General features: G+C 44.0%; 1 protein-coding gene across 2 annotated transcripts in view; it reads left to right on the top strand.

Moving 5' to 3' along the window:
• Positions 1–15,802, top strand: part of ttyh3a (tweety family member 3a) — a 64,015-nt gene that overhangs the window by 24,465 nt on the left and 23,748 nt on the right. For both annotated transcript variants that reach the window (XM_014193067.2, XM_014193068.2), the window contains exons 3-7: positions 8,551–8,662; positions 8,905–9,125; positions 10,192–10,287; positions 14,365–14,437; positions 15,040–15,115. In XM_014193067.2, coding sequence (XP_014048542.2) covers positions 8,551–8,662; positions 8,905–9,125; positions 10,192–10,287; positions 14,365–14,437; positions 15,040–15,115 — 578 coding nt within the window. The remainder of the gene's footprint in view (positions 1–8,550; positions 8,663–8,904; positions 9,126–10,191; positions 10,288–14,364; positions 14,438–15,039; positions 15,116–15,802) is intronic.

Genomic DNA, 15,802 nt, shown 5'->3' with positions numbered 1-15,802 from the left:
GTACTCAAAGCATGCGCGGGTCAAGTGTCACTGACATTTTCAACCTCTCCCTGACTGAGTCTGTAACACCTACATGTTTCAAACAAACCACCATAGTCCCTGTGTGCAAGGAAGCGAAGGTAACCTGCCTAAATGACTACCGCCCCGTGGGACTCACGTCTGTAGCCATAAAGTGCTTTGAAAGGCTGGTCATGGCTCACATCAACAACATCCTCCCGGACACACTAGACCCACTCCAATTTGCCTACCGCACCAACAGATCCACACATGACAAAATCTCAATCGCACTCCACACTGCCCTTTCACCTGGACAAAAGGAACACCTTTGTCAGAATGCTGTTCATTGACTACAGCTCAGCGTTCAACAGCATAGTGCCCACAAAGCTCATCACTAAGCTAAGGACTCTGGAACTAAACACCTCCCTCTGCAACTGGATCCTGGACTTCCTAACGGGCCGCCCCCCAGGTGGTAAGAGTAGGCCACAACACGTCTGCCACGCTGATCCTTAACACTGGGGCCCCTCAGGAGTGTGTACTTAGTCCCCTCCTGTATTCCCTGTTCACCCACGACTGCGTGGCCAAACACGACTCCAACACCATCATTAAGTTTGCTTGGTGTCCACATCACCAACGAACTATCATGGTCCAAACATACCAAGACAGTTGTGAAGAGGGCACGACAATACCTTTTCCCCCTCAAGAGACTGAAAAGATTTGGCATGGGTCCCCAGATCCTCAAATGGTTCTACAGCTGCACCATTGAGAGCATCCTGACCGGTTGCATCACCGCCTGGTATGGCAACTGCTCGGCATCTGACCGTATGGCACTACAGAGGGTAGAGCGAACGGCCCAGTACAACACTGGGGCCAAGGTTCCTGCCATCCAGGACCTATATAATAGGCGGTGTCAGAGGAAAGCCCATAAAATTGTCAGACTCCAGTCACCCAAGTTATAGACTGTTTTCTGTGCTACCGCACGGCAAGCGGTGCCGGAGCGCCAAGTCTAGGACCAAAAGGCTCCTCAACAGCTTCTACCCCCAAGCCATAAGACTGCTGAACAATTCATAAAATCGCCACCGGACTATTTACATTGACCCCCCCCCCCCCCCCACCATGTACACTGCTGCTACTCGCTGTTTGTTTGTTACCTATGCATAGTCACTTTGCCCCCACCTACATGTACAGATTACCTCAACTAGCCTGTACCCCTGCACACTGACTCGGTACCGGTGTATACAGCCTTGTTATTCTTATTGTGTTACTTTTTATTTTAGTCTACTTGGTAAATATTTTCTTTGTCTTAAACTGCACTGTTGGTTAAGGGCTTGTAAGTAAGCAATTCACGGTCAAGTCTACACTTGTTGTATTCGGCGCATGTGACAAAGTTTGATTTGGTTTATTGTGAGGCAATCAAAGCGGCACTACAGTCAGAGGCTAGATATGTACCCTAGCAGGTGAGTGGGGACATTTCTAATCAATGCATAAAGGAATAGAAATGACGGAAGTTAGACTGTTGTTTAATCTGAAGCTCGCCGTCACGTATACAGTTAATGTTCCATTGTAGGGCATTACATAGGAGAAGCGTGAGAGATTAGTACAATGACTGTACCTGTTATAGCAGCACGTGTCCCGCGTTGGACTGTATCCGTAATCGGTAGATGGTTCTGATGGAAAGGTTGCAGTGTGCATGGCCGAGCAGTGCCCAAGAAAGTGTTCAATCAAATAGTTTGATGCCACCACCACCCCTTCAAATGAAAAGCCAACAGCGGGGTGGGACATAACTCTCAAGGTGGGTATACGTTATAAGCTTAGACCTGGGTTCCACTCTGGGCTAGGAGTTGTTGTACTTGTAGACAAGGAAGGGCAGCGCGGTCTCACCCACACTGACCCCTGCCCATCCCCCTGCTACAGCAGCAAACAGAGTTTTACAAAAGTTTCACACAAAAACACATGTATTTCGACTATCCGTATATACGATTAAAAAAAATACTATATATATTCATATATTATTCGAATAGGGAAAATATTTCAAATGCCCATCCCTAGTCTGTGTGCATGGAAGCCCTTTTGGAGGGGGAGAAAACAAATCCGGTCTGCCATTAATGATAAACAGTAACCAAAGTAGTGGGTGGTTTTGTAACAGAGAATCTTAACTGTCATGCACTTTGTATTGTGTGTTTAATAATCTGCCAATAAAGATATGGGAGGATGAGGAAACAGCTCCTTCAGCTGTAATTTAGAAAACATGAGCTTTGTGTTGTGGGTTCAGCCCCCAGGCCACCCAAACAAGTAAACAGTTTAGTCTGTTTCCTCTATTTGTTTAGCACTTCTCAGATTATGGCATCGTTGTCTACACAGAGGCCCAGCCAGGAGTCTCAAGGCGCTGAAATGGAAGTCGTTCTACTCATTTAGGGACGGACAGATGGACACACAGACGGCAAACTGTGGACAGTCACTGTCTGTAGCTCGTACATAGATGATCAAAGCGGAAATAGGAAAGCAGCCACAAACGCAGAGCAAAATGGCCTCATGGCAAGTGACAGGAGAAGGAAGGACAGACAGACAGACATTAAAAAGGGCCGATATCTTCTGCTCGTGATCTTTTTCAATGTTTCCCTGTTCACCTGTTGACCACATGGAAAAAGAGGCATCGGCTCTTCATGGGTCCACCCTAATAAATGCAATAAGACAGTTTTCTGTATTGCGCTGCGTTCAAGGACACCTTTTTAAGAATCCAACCATCTGCTTTGTGCAGTTTATGTTCAGCATTGTGGAGGTGTGAAAACACAGCCTAAAACAAAATTCCACTCCGTATCTGCCTGGAAACAAAGCCTGTTGTCTCATGTATAGATGAGAGGCCATCATTGTAAATAATAATTTGTTCTTAACTGACTTGCCTAGTTAAATAAAGGTTAAATAAATAAATATATAGAATAATACTATGTAAGTAATCCTCTGGGATTTGACTGTTAGGCCAGATACTTGTATAAGCATACAGTCTCAGAGGAGTCGTGAGAAAGGGAAGAACAACATGAGAGCAGAGCGAAGAACTCCCACGCATGCAGAAAACTGAGAAATGTCTTACAAATGGAGGACGCCCAAGAGAGAGACACATTAAAAGCTTCCATATCCCCAATAAAGAGTTAAATTATTTGGGAGAGCTTGTGAAAGCCAAGCATGAGCTTCTTGCTGACTCAATTGTGGAATCTTTCTGTTTTTGTCACATCCATTTTAACACTGGGCTTCTCTGAGTCATGTTTTCACTCCCCCTGAGTTGGATCAGTTCAGAGCCATCTTGTTGGATTCAGCTGAAATCACTGCAGAGCGGCTCACAAAAGCATGGAGACTTGATGAGCATGTGGGCTGCATGACAATTACTCTCTCCCAGTGTGTCGTCGTCATCGTCTGTGTCGTTGTGTGTGTGTGTGTGGTGAGAGCGTGGGGAAAGTGGGATTAGAGCAATGAGTAAAAATGCCGCATCAGGTATGTCAATTCAGTTTAATGCCACGTGAATGACAGGCAGTGTAAGTTTATGGTCCAACTGTCATGAAACTTGAGAGAATCTCGATGCATTTTTTTGGTTACTGAAGTCTTGCACAAGCTCATGATTTGAGGGAGTCCTCGCAGTCACATGCCCATCCTCTGTCACTCTGTTACATTTTGGCTGCGAAACTTGAGGTTGTCGAGATCAAAGGAGTTGTTGCTGCTTGCATAATTAAAATCCCAGGAAGAGCCCAGGAAGCAGAACTGCCTTTCATGTAAATCCGGTTTTAGGCTTGACATAGAGTGTGCGATAACATCTCTCTGGTTTGTCTTCAGCCTGCTGTTAACTCACTGTGCTGGTCGATGACAGGGAGATGGAACTCATATGTCATTTCTGGCGTTTTCTTTTTGAACACCTAAACATGAAGCACTTAAGTCATGTTGTCTGGCTGCTTTGGCAGTCCTGAATCACTGACCTTACAGTGAGAGAAACAACAACGCTCTGTACATTTCTGTGAAACAGCACGGGGGTGTAATATGAACGACACAAACCGGATGTGTCTAGGAAACATTACAAACTCCTAAGCTATCAGGGTGGTCGAGGAGAACACTAAACCAACAAACTTGTGTGGTGGTTGTTGTATTAAAACTCTGGCTGTGTTTCCTGTTCTACGTTTCCACCACAGTTTGCTTTGTTTGCCCTGAACACAAACCCATAGCTCCAGCTCACCTTTCCATCCTTCAGAGTATGAGAGGAAGAGATTGCCCTAGCTAGCAGCAGTTCAGGAAATGGCCAATCCCATCCACTCATTGGATGCAAAGTGAAGAGGAGTGGACTGGCTCCCATTTTAACAGGAGTTGTTTCCCATGTCAACATGACATTTGATTTAATCCCGTCTGACGTCAGATGCTCTTGTGTAAAGAGGACTGGGGCGAGGGACTGGGGATGTTATGTCACAGGCACAAAGAGTTAAGCCTATACAGACCTGCTTTTAAAAATGGAAAGATCTGAGCTTCAAATTCACTGCTTGGTTTTATGGGGGGGTGGTGAACATTTGATATTATATTAATCTTATTGGTAGGGTGGTTCGTTGAAGTCTGTTTTTTTCACACGTTGTCTAGACAGCGTTGGAGGGCTAGATCAGCTTAGTCTTCACAGTATACACTGAGTGTACAAAACATTAAGAACCCCATGCACTTTCCATAGCATAGACTATCCAGGTGAAAGCTATGATGCCTTATTGATGTCACTTATTAAATCCACTTCAATCAGTGTAGACGAAGGGGAGAAGACAGGTTAAAGAAGGATTTTTAAGCCTGGAGACAATTGAGATGTGGATTGTGTATGTGTGCCATTGAAGGTGAATGGGCAAGACAAAAGATTTAAGTGCCTTTGAACGAGTTATGGTACTTGGTGCCAGGCGCACCGGTTTGTGTCAAGAACGGTTTGTGTCCAGCCAACTTGACACAACTGTGGGAAGCATTGGAATCAACATGGGCCAGCATCCCTGTGGAACGCTTTTGACACTTTGTCTATAGATTTTATCAAATCAAATGTATTTTTATATAGCCCTTCGTACATCAGCTGATATCTCAAAGTGCTGTACAGAAACCCAGCCTAAAACCCCAAACAGCAAGCAAAGCATGTGAAAGAAGCACGGTGGCTAGGAAAAACTCCCTAGGAAAAACTCCCTAGAAAGGCCAAAAACCTAGGAAGAAACCTAGAGAGGAACCAGGCTATGAGGGGTGGCCAGTCCTCTTCTGGCTGTGCAGGGTGGATATTATAACAGAACATGGTCAAGATGTTAAAATGTTCATAAATGACCAGCATGGTCAAATAATAATAATCATAGTAGTTGTCGAGGGTGCAACAAGCACGTCCGGTGAACAGGTCAGGGTTCCATAGCCGCAGGCAGAACAGTTGAAACTGGAGCAGCAGCACGGCCAGGTGGACTGGGGACAGCAAGGAGTCATCATACCAGGTAGTCCTGAGGCATGGTCCTAGGGCTCAGGTCCTCCGAGAGAAAGACAGAAAAAGAGAGAATTAGAAAGAGCATATTTAAATTCACACAGGACACCGGATAGGACAAGAGAAATACTCCAGATGTAACAGACTGACCCTAGCCCCCGACACATAAACTACTGCAGCATAAATACTGGAGGCTGAGACAGGAGGGATCAGAAGACACTGTGGCCCCATCCGATGAAACCCCGGACAGGGCCAAACAGGCAGGATATAACCCCACCCACTTTGCCAAAGCACAGCCCCCACACCACTAGAGGGATGTCTCAAACCACCAACTTACCGTCCTAAGACAAGGCCGAGTATAGCCCACAACGATCTCCGCCATGGCACAACCCAAGGGGGGCGCCAACCCAGACAGGAAGACCACGTCAGTGACTCAACCCACTCAAGTGACGCACCCCTCCCATGGACGGCATGGAAGAACACCAGTAAGCCAGTGACTCAGCCCCTGTAAAAGGGTTAGAGGCAGAGAATCCCAGTGGAAAGAGGGGAACCGGCAAGGCAGAGACAGCAAGGGCGGTTCGTTGCTCCAGCCTTTCCGTTCACCTTCACACTCCTGGGCCAGACTATACTTAATCATAGGACCTACTGAAGAGATAAGTCTTCAGTAAAGACTTAAAGGTTGAGACCGAGTCTGCGTCTCTCACATTGGTAGGCAGACCATTCCATAAAAATGGAGCTCTATAGGAGAAAGCCCTACCTCCAGCCGTTTGCTTAGAAGTTCTAGGGACAATAAGGAGGCCTGCGTCTTGTAACCGTAGCGTACGTGTAGGTATGTACGGCAGGACCAAATCGGAAAGATAGGTAGGAGCAAGCCCATGTAATGCTTTGTAGGTTAGCAGTAAAACCTTGAAATCAGCCCTTGCCTTAACAGGAAGCCAGTGTAGGGAGGCTAGCACTGGAGTAATATGATCAAATGCAGGGGATGATTGAATGTCTTACTCCAGGTTTGTTCTGAAGTAGTTTACCTTGTCTTATGTCTATAATGATTGACTCTGCTTCTTTCTCCCCTCCCTGAGGTAATTGTCGTATTGTACAGCTTTAACGTTGCTGAAAAGTGGTTGCCATGGCAATTTCATAAGTCATTGATGGTACATCAAAATGTGATATCACTGTTGCTGTGGCGGCATCGTAGAATTCAGTTTGACTCTTTGTTCAGAGATATTCTCCGCATCTGTCCTTGAAGATTCTCTACTTCAACTGAGACATTGTGTTGAGTAAGCCTAGTTTCTGTTGATATAGCCTAGTTATTGCTGCAGCCTTAAATACATGACACTCAAACATCTCTTTTGAAATGTTCAAAGTTTTGGTTACTACTACTGCAATGGCCTAGTCTTGGCTCCATTGGTGCTGAACAAGCTAGATGATTATCAATGCCAGAGGAGCCATTTGTTTGGCCTTTACCCCAGACCCACACCCTATACAGATCATCCTGGCAGATGTACTGCCTTGCAGGAATGATGGGAACTCTGCTACGGCTGCAGGAAACCATGTAACCATAGCCTTAGGAAGATGACGTCTGTCTGAGAACCTCAACTGAACGTAACTGCTTTAAACATACTGTAGGATAATGGCAGTGAAGCTTTGAAATCCTGCAATACAATCCTGCAATATCCTGTTATAAGCCAGTCTGTTTGACCAGCATGTCTCTTTTGATACACTGCCCTCGGACCTCCTTCCATCTTGCTTGTACAGTCTCTCCAACTGCCTTATAATGATGTCATCATGATATCGGCCTATTTGCTTTAGTTTATAGCGCTGAAGGACTCTCTGTATGGAGCCTGTCCTCCATCTGATGTCACGTGTGTGTGAACTGTAAATGGACTGTCCTTCAACAAGCTGCTGTACACATGGAACGCTCCTCCAGTTTGCATGTGTTCAGCTGAGAGTGACCATATGGTCAATAGGCTATTGTTTGGTCTGGCTCGGCAGTCTCTCTGTCAACAGGGAGGCAGTGATTGTGAAGCCTATTGAACTGCTCACAATAGGAGAGAATATTTATTATTTTAATTATGTTAATATTGTAAATCTCCAAAGTAAGCTTTGGCAATATGTACATTTTTACGTCATGCCGATTTAAAGCAAATTGAATTGAGAGAGAGAGATGCTGTAGTGACACCTGGTGGTGAGGTATTTGTTTCCCAAAGGGGAAAGAGGTTAAAAGTAGTGACAACTCCTCCTTAGACAAAGCTACCCCCTGATATCGTTCTCGTTGTTGATTCAATTGATTACCCCCCACATGTATTGAGCAACAGTCCCACTCTCACCAGGTCTTCAGTTCCTACTGAGTTTCTTGGGTTTCACTGTTGAACAAAATTCAATTGCATTCTAATCTAAAGTACAACACAGACTTCTAAAGGCCTACTGGTATCAGCTTTTAATTGGTAGCTAATAATCAGAATGTTTGTGTAAATAATTAGATGATACGTGCGTTGGATATTGCCACCTCCTAATGCATTTGATTCCACTTGGGAACCACTCTAGCGCAATGGTTCCCAAGTGGAATCAAATGCATTAGAGTTGGCAATATCCTTTTTTGGTTACTGTACCACCATCTGAATTTTGCTCTGCCTGGAGTACCCCTGAAGTACCCCCTCATGTGCATTTTACCAGTAGGCCTATGGTCTCATGAGTCTTCTCAAGTACCCCTGTGGATAGGCCAAGTACCCTTAGGGCTCCTGGTACTCCTGGTTGGGAACCACTGGTCTAGCACTAGCTGGCAGGCAGTAGGTCTTTGTCATAGCCAGGACGGCTCCCCCTATAATCTCCGGCCTCCATGAATGGGCAAGGGTTGATGTCCTGTGTCAATGCAGCCTTTGTCAGCTTTGGCGTGGTGCTCTGGGCATTGCTGACCCATTCCTCTTGGTTGCTATGGACTCTGCATAGGCTTTCTGCTGGAGCTCAATGCTGCCTGTTTAGGAGCATCTATCCCTGGCAGGGTTGATGCAGGGTTCACCCGCCTACCCCCTACGTCTGTCTGTCTGCCGACCCCTCTTCCTCCTCCTAACCACTTCCTCTCCTCCCCTTTGTCTCCCCTTCAGCGCCGGCATTGCTGTTGGTTTCTATGGGAACGGCGAGACCTGTGACGGAGTGAACAGGCTGACGTACTCCCTGCGCCACGCCAACCGCACGGTGGCAGGAGTGCAGAAACTGGTAATACTCAGAACTCCCAATGAAACAATGACACCTCAGCAAAATCTCTGTCACAGCCATAACATTGGCTGGGCCCACCATTCACAGTTATCATACTGTTGATCACCTATAAGGAGCAACGATTCCCCTGCTAGCCCCAAATAGATACGATATAATATAATAAACACTATTGATTTTGTCTATCCCCATAAGGAGTGGGTTGTTTGTGACCTTGGGTGTCCCTCCCTGTGCCTACTACCTAGGTATCAGACAGCACGGGCTCCCTGAAGCAGACGGTGGATGGCAGTCTGGGGCAGCTGGAGGGCCAGTACGCCAAGCACACAGACTATCTGTCTATCATCCAGAAGGTGCAGGGCCAGCTGGATGAGCTGGTGAGGCAGATGGTGGAGATCCCCTTCTGGGGCAACAGAGACATCTCCCTGGAGGAGCTGGCTGTCAACATCGAGCTCTACGACTGGTACAGGTGAGAGATGGACAGACTGGTAGACTCAATACATGACATCTCAGGACATACAATTTCTATTGTTCACCAAAACCATCACCAGAACTGAGGCTTGTTTGTTTTACTGCATCGTTTGTCTATTGTAGGTGAATGTAGTTGGAGTTTGTTTTCCTGTCATGGTGTATGACACATTGCTTGTATTTCAAGTTGGGTATTAGGGAGTTTTTATTATTAGCTACTTTTGCTGCTGCCTCATTTACATACAGGAGCTCACAGCAACATGGGTTTAATGGAGTGTGAACAGAACTACATGTACAGCTTCCACTCAGAGGAATCCTGCACTACAGGATTAGCAGTTTACGTGATCAGTACATCATCCCTCATAGATTTATGTTTATGCTGGTGCCATGCTGCATAATTCTACCGCTAGGCCTTTTGGAGAGAGAATCATCTCAGTTGATACTCAGAAAAGGCTAATATGAACCACAACAGACCTCAGTTGTCTGGGAAAACCCTTCAAATGAACCATTTAGTGGGAGGAGACACTAGATAAAACCCACAGCACAGTCCTCCCTCCCTCCTGTAACTGGTGTTAACGACCCTGCAGTGTAAGATAGTTCATATATCCTCAGTACATTTGACAGTTGGATAGTTGGTCTCCTGGTGAGACCGTCCAGCCAGCCAGTCAGTGATGTTCAGTTGGATCTGTATGAATGTGAAAGTAGTTAACAGAGATGACTGCAGTCAACAGTAGAAAGGCCTTTACATTTAAATCAGTCCGATTCTGCAGCCGACCCTCCCTGCTACTTCCTCTTGACATCTCAAACACTTCCTCACTCAGCATCTCGCAGGAGACGTGGACTTCAAAATCGCATCTCCTTTTTGTTTCATGTATGTTTCAAGCAATCCCCATGTTTGTATCCTTTTGATTTCTTTAGCAGTACTAATGTGATGTGTTCAAAGATAACAACTTCTTCTTCTTGCTGTACTGTGTTGGGGTTTCTTCAGTCAGTCGGTCTATAGTTCTGTTGTGTTTGTGGTTGGGTGTTGGTTTCGTGACTGTTGTTATTGTTGTTTTCCACCTCAGGTGGCTGGGATACTTAGGACTGCTGCTTTTCAACATCCTCATCTGCCTGCTGGTGCTGTTTGGCCTCATTCGCAACTCCAAGGGAACACTTATTGGGTGAGTCCTACCATGTGAGGGAGTGAACCAAAAGAACTGTGGGGAGGGGGTCCATATTCTGCTAGGCCATATATTTATAGCAATTGTCATGCTAATTATGAATTATTTAAACAAAATGAAAGCCTCAAACCTGTCAAGTTTTATCTCAATTATCACTTTGTTCGCCCGTTGCAAATGACTTTTGACTGTACGCTGAACAACCTTGTCATTGCGATGATGTGAGACGAATTCACGCTTCATTAAGTGTCAGCCAGTCACAGTCCATTTGGCACGTGCATTAAAACTAATCTCTCAGAAGATTCCTCTGTCTCAACTCTTGACAACTCTGCTGGAAAGTATGTTAGATCCTTTTTAAAAGGCATCAAGGACACAGACTCAGCATGGCCTGTCCTCCTCTTCAGTCCCTCCCCTTCTATTTAATTTAATGATCTGTGTCTGTGGATACAGCGGGGTCAGTTTGGGTGGCTCATTATCATGTGAGTCAGTTCCAGAGTGTCGGGCTTTATGGTTCCCCCAGGTCCCCCTCTCCTATCCCTCCTATGTCCTTTTATCTCACGCATCCTCAGTGAATCAGACCCAGGTCATCCTCAAGCCCTGCCTAGAGACCAATGAAGGGGTACTTCCTCTAACATAATTAACCCCAACTCTCCTTGTGAGATGAGGGAAACATTATCCCAAGTCCCTGTGGGTGTTTAGGGTTGAAATCAAGATTTCCTTTTTCATAGCTCAACATTAAACCCTCCAGCATTTTATTTAGATCAGGCATAATGTGTAATAGCCATCGTTTGGTGTTAAGGCTAAGCAACTCCCAATCCAAGGCAATGTTCCCTCAATTGTTTTGCGGCGTTGAGAACATTTGTCTGCTGGGAGCAAACTTGAACGTTATGAAAATTCTGTGCAACTTCCAGTGTGTGTTTACTGTGTGATCTGAGGCTGTACCCAGTTTTATTTTTTATTTTTTTTTAACAGTGGCCAAGTGGGCTGCTGTGGCCAAGTGGGCTGCTGTGGCCATTTGATCATAATGTCGTTCTACCAGAGTGCATCCCATAACATTTTAACATGGAAATAACTATTGAAATAACTGTTCTATGATACAGGCCTACATTCCATGACACTTTTGAAAACATGCAGGGCTTGACATTAACCTGTTTAGCCACTTGTTCTTCAGACAAGGAGGTGACTGGAACTGTTGTTGTATTGTGTTGAGGCCACTTTACAAAATAAAATGCATTATTATTCCCATAACGGTATTATTATTTCAGAGGATCAGACAAAAATGTATTCTGCCCTCTGCATATTGCCTACTTAGCTTATTCAAGTCTGTCTTAAAATACAACATTGCCCCTTGAAGCCATAAAAAAAAGATCTTTACCTGACTCGCTTTTCAAAGATTGCTAGAAATGTACACATTTTGTGAAGGCTGGGAATTGCCAAGGACATCACAATGCAATATTGCCAATATGATATTTATTGCGGTTCTCACGATTCTATATGTATTAGTGATTCGATACTGTGATTTTATTGCGATTTGGCGTTCCGAACATATTGCTCACAAGGGAGAGCCATGGAAAATGAGTTTTGAACAGACATGGAAATAAAACTAATGGGCTCCCTATTTATAAAGAAGATTGAGAAGCAGCTATGAAGGACAAGTACTGGAGTTGTGCAGGTACAGCCAACTAGCGCAAAAATAATATTGCGACATTGTCAAAACGATACAAAATATCCCCAAAATTATATCCAGATATATAACTATCGTTTTTTTTTTTTCATCAATAGTTTTGTGCTCTTGTAGGAAGAAATCACTCCCCCATTGCTTACCAAAAATGTGCTACAGTATAATTGGGCTAAAAGCGCACTAACTAGCAAAGAGAAAAAATTATAATAAACTTTGTCGACCAAGAGCCATCTGTTCTTTCGACCACTCTATTGGTCAGAATTTTTAAAAGTGTATTTTTCATATATAGACACATCGTTTGTTTTAATCAAATCAACGATATGCACTGAGCTTGTCTGATGCTTTAAGCACACTGTTTGATGAAATAATTAAGACACACAAATGACTAGAGGGAGTCCGACCGCAGTTGATTTGATTGTGCCAGACCGGGCTCAGACTTGCTGCTCTTGTGTTTTTAAAGAAATGACAGCGAATGACTGCGTGACTAGCACTCGTTGTCTCTCTTCTCCCTGCTGCAGCGACCACCACATAACATCAACAGAGTTCATCGATCTGTCCGTGTTGTTGAAGATGCAACATAATTATAACCATTTCTGACTGAAAAATTCTGTTATCTAAATCCCTCATTTGTTTAGGAAAAACATTCCCTTGACCCTTGCTCTTAACGTGACACATGTATGCATCGCATGCACATGACCAATAAGGCCTGACCTATAGCATATCATAATTACATCAATCAATTAGTTGTAACAAACTCTGAACACCGTAACATGTGGCAGCAAAAGGGATGCAGAGGACGTGACAAATAAACTTGAAACCGGAATGTTTACTGGTTGCTCAGGAGGTAAAGGGGAAGTCAGATGTGTGGAATAAATTTCACTAGTTGTGGAAAATACTGCAGATCAATAAAAATAAGTTAAGGAGCAAGCACTGAGTGCTTTATTTTATTTAACTAAAATGCTTGATTTGCATTTCAAATCATTAATGACTCGTGTGATGACATGAACAGCTGAATGATTGATTGATACAGTGCTGTAGCCTATATAACTATTGAAATCTAGTCCTCAGTGAGTTACTGTATTAAGACTAAACAGGATGCACTCTTAGACCTACAGCTTGATGGTGGTTATACAAGACTGCTATACTAAGCCTACTAATGACAATGACATTACTTATTATTATAATGATGATCATAATAGTAATAATAACAAAGAGATCAAGAAAAAGGAGGGTTGCTATTATTATTATTTTCATTTTAATTATTATTATAAATATAATTTTTCGGACAATTTGGAACCGTGTAAACACTAAATAAATAATACCAGAGAGGCTGTTCTAACAAAAAGAATGTGTAAAGACTTTATTACAGCATAGGGTAGATTTAAAAACAGCCCAATTTGTGAAATTGTTTATCCGACTTGTTGTGGTTGCGTGAGGCTTGGTGCTCACGGAATCAGTAGGCTATTAAACAAACACTCAAACAGGCAACAGAAGCAGGATCTGTCTTATTTCTGTAGATGTATATCGGTGATTTATAAAGCCAATCCCATTTAACATTTACGACTATTGATTACAGACCTAATTAAGATGGCGTTTCCTCTCTCCTCACTTTTCTTAGACAATTAAGGCAAGGGCTGTTTTCTCGTCTCCGAACTCTGCTGCTGCCTCCCACATATGCTGCTTTACTTTGCTATTATGCACATAGCAACATGGTTTAGGAAAAGCACCAATTCAACAGCGTACTGATATTTCAGAACCACGGACAGCGACCTCTATCCAACGCAGGAGTATGCTCATTTGTTATAAAGTAATATGTTTATTAGTGTTGCAGCATTGTTCTTATGTAATATAACCATATACAATTTCAGTAGCACGTCTTATTGATGGACTGTGCCATCCCCACGGCCTCCACAATGGATTAGTCCACTCAGACAGGTGCCAATTAGACAGATGTCTTGTAAACAATGATGATAATTAAAAAAACAAAAATCTCGGTCGACCAAACAATCAACCAGTCTACTAAATGGGGTCAGCCCTAAAATGTGCACGCGGATACATGCGGTTATCCACTTTGATTGCAAAACAAGTGCATCTACTCGCGGTCGCTCGTGCCTGTCAATGCAATAGAATCCTCCTCCGATGCGCTCTGCCTATAACAAAATCTCAGACGTTTTTTTTCCCGGTATGTTGCATTGAAAGGCACCAATATTATGTTGATTCGATCACAATTCCCACAGTAGAGGGAAACGTTGATAGTGTAAACTAACGGGGTGAATCTGTAGTAAAGTTGAGTGAAGTTCAGTCTCGTGCGTCTCTGTGCGGGCTGATATTTCTTCTGGGCGGCAGTCCTGTTCTAACCTCTGTCCTCCCTCTCTCTCTCTTTCTCTCTCCTTCCCCAGAGTGTGTCTTCTGGGCATCCTGGCTCTGGTCATCAGCTGGGCCTCTCTGGGTCTGGAGTTGGCTGTGTCTGCCGTGAGTGTCTCCATGGGAACATGGCTCTATATCTCTATGTTGAGGCTTGGAACCCAGAGCTCAGTCCCAGTAGTGTGGGAGTTAGAACCTGTAAAACCTTTTACCTGAGTCACTGCAGTGGGCCAGCTGACACTGAACAAAATAGAATGTTTGGCATAAGGTACTTTTATCAGTATGATTCATGAAGTTAGGTTTGTTAACACTTGCCAAGTTTATCTAGGGACAATTGCGAGGCAGACTCGCTACTACAATTTATAGCTGGTACAGTGTGCCGTTCATTGTGCGCAGCATGCCTTTTATCAAATATTTAGGACCCAGTGGGATCTGTCTTTATGCAAATCCCCCTCCCACACCATTTCAAATGGATAATTCCCTCCCCTGCATATGAATCAGAGATGACCCCGCCTCGTCTTCCTTTCGTGATACGATGGTGCATGTGATCTTTATTATCTCCTGATGGAAGCTTCCAGTGAGACTGATTATCCTACAGACTAAACATTCTCATTATTCTAACTACTGTGTTGTTGGGAAATGTCCTGTTGTGCTTTCTGACTGTTTGGTTTTTCCCCACTGTGTGAATGTGTTTTACTCCCTCTCTGCAGACCTCCAGTGACTTCTGCGTTGCTCCTGACATGTTTGTCACCCAAATGACCGAACAGTATGGAGTGCTCAATAAAGGTATAGATTCATTAAGAGGATCGTCAGTGTCTTAGATTTGTCATGTTTATTGTGAGATCAATCATAAAGTGAAGTTCAGACACGGCTGTCTGAGATTCACGTCTAACTGTACTTCTAAGTTGTTTTGTGCAAGATTGCTGAGAGGCAAGTTTTTGTTAGATTTCTCACAGTCACGTAAGCTTTCATATCCTGTTTGTTTTGGAGGAGAACCGTCTGCTGACTATGAATTGCGTTCTCTCTTCAACTTGACAGAACACTACAACAGTTGTAGAAAATCGTTGTAGGGGGAAATGCATAACACCAATGAAAAGTGTGGCTTTAACACTGTTTGATACAATGAGTGTTTCTTTTGTCGTCGGGTACTCATCTGGAGGATGTTTTTGATAGCTGACAAATGATTGTATTCATTCTCTTCAGTAACATGCACGCTGGGATATGATGCAGAAATAATGACAGAGCAACGACACAAATGCCTAAAGCGCTTTAATATGTGCCAGACAAGCCTAATCACTTTGATGCTCAATCAATTCCCCATCCCACCCTGGGGAGAGAGAAATAAACCTTTTTCTTTTCTCTGGCCAGCGGTGAAATGTATTGCTTTCAGATTTATGGACCTGGGCTGGGGTGCATGAGCTACCTCCTCAAACCTGTAATAGGACTCAATAAATTACCCATAGAGCATCTGTG

The sequence above is a fragment of the Salmo salar genome, chromosome ssa03 (assembly GCF_905237065.1).
Source record: "Salmo salar chromosome ssa03, Ssal_v3.1, whole genome shotgun sequence".
Taxonomy (NCBI): domain Eukaryota; kingdom Metazoa; phylum Chordata; class Actinopteri; order Salmoniformes; family Salmonidae; genus Salmo; species Salmo salar.
This window is presented reverse-complemented; position numbering and strand designations above follow the sequence as displayed.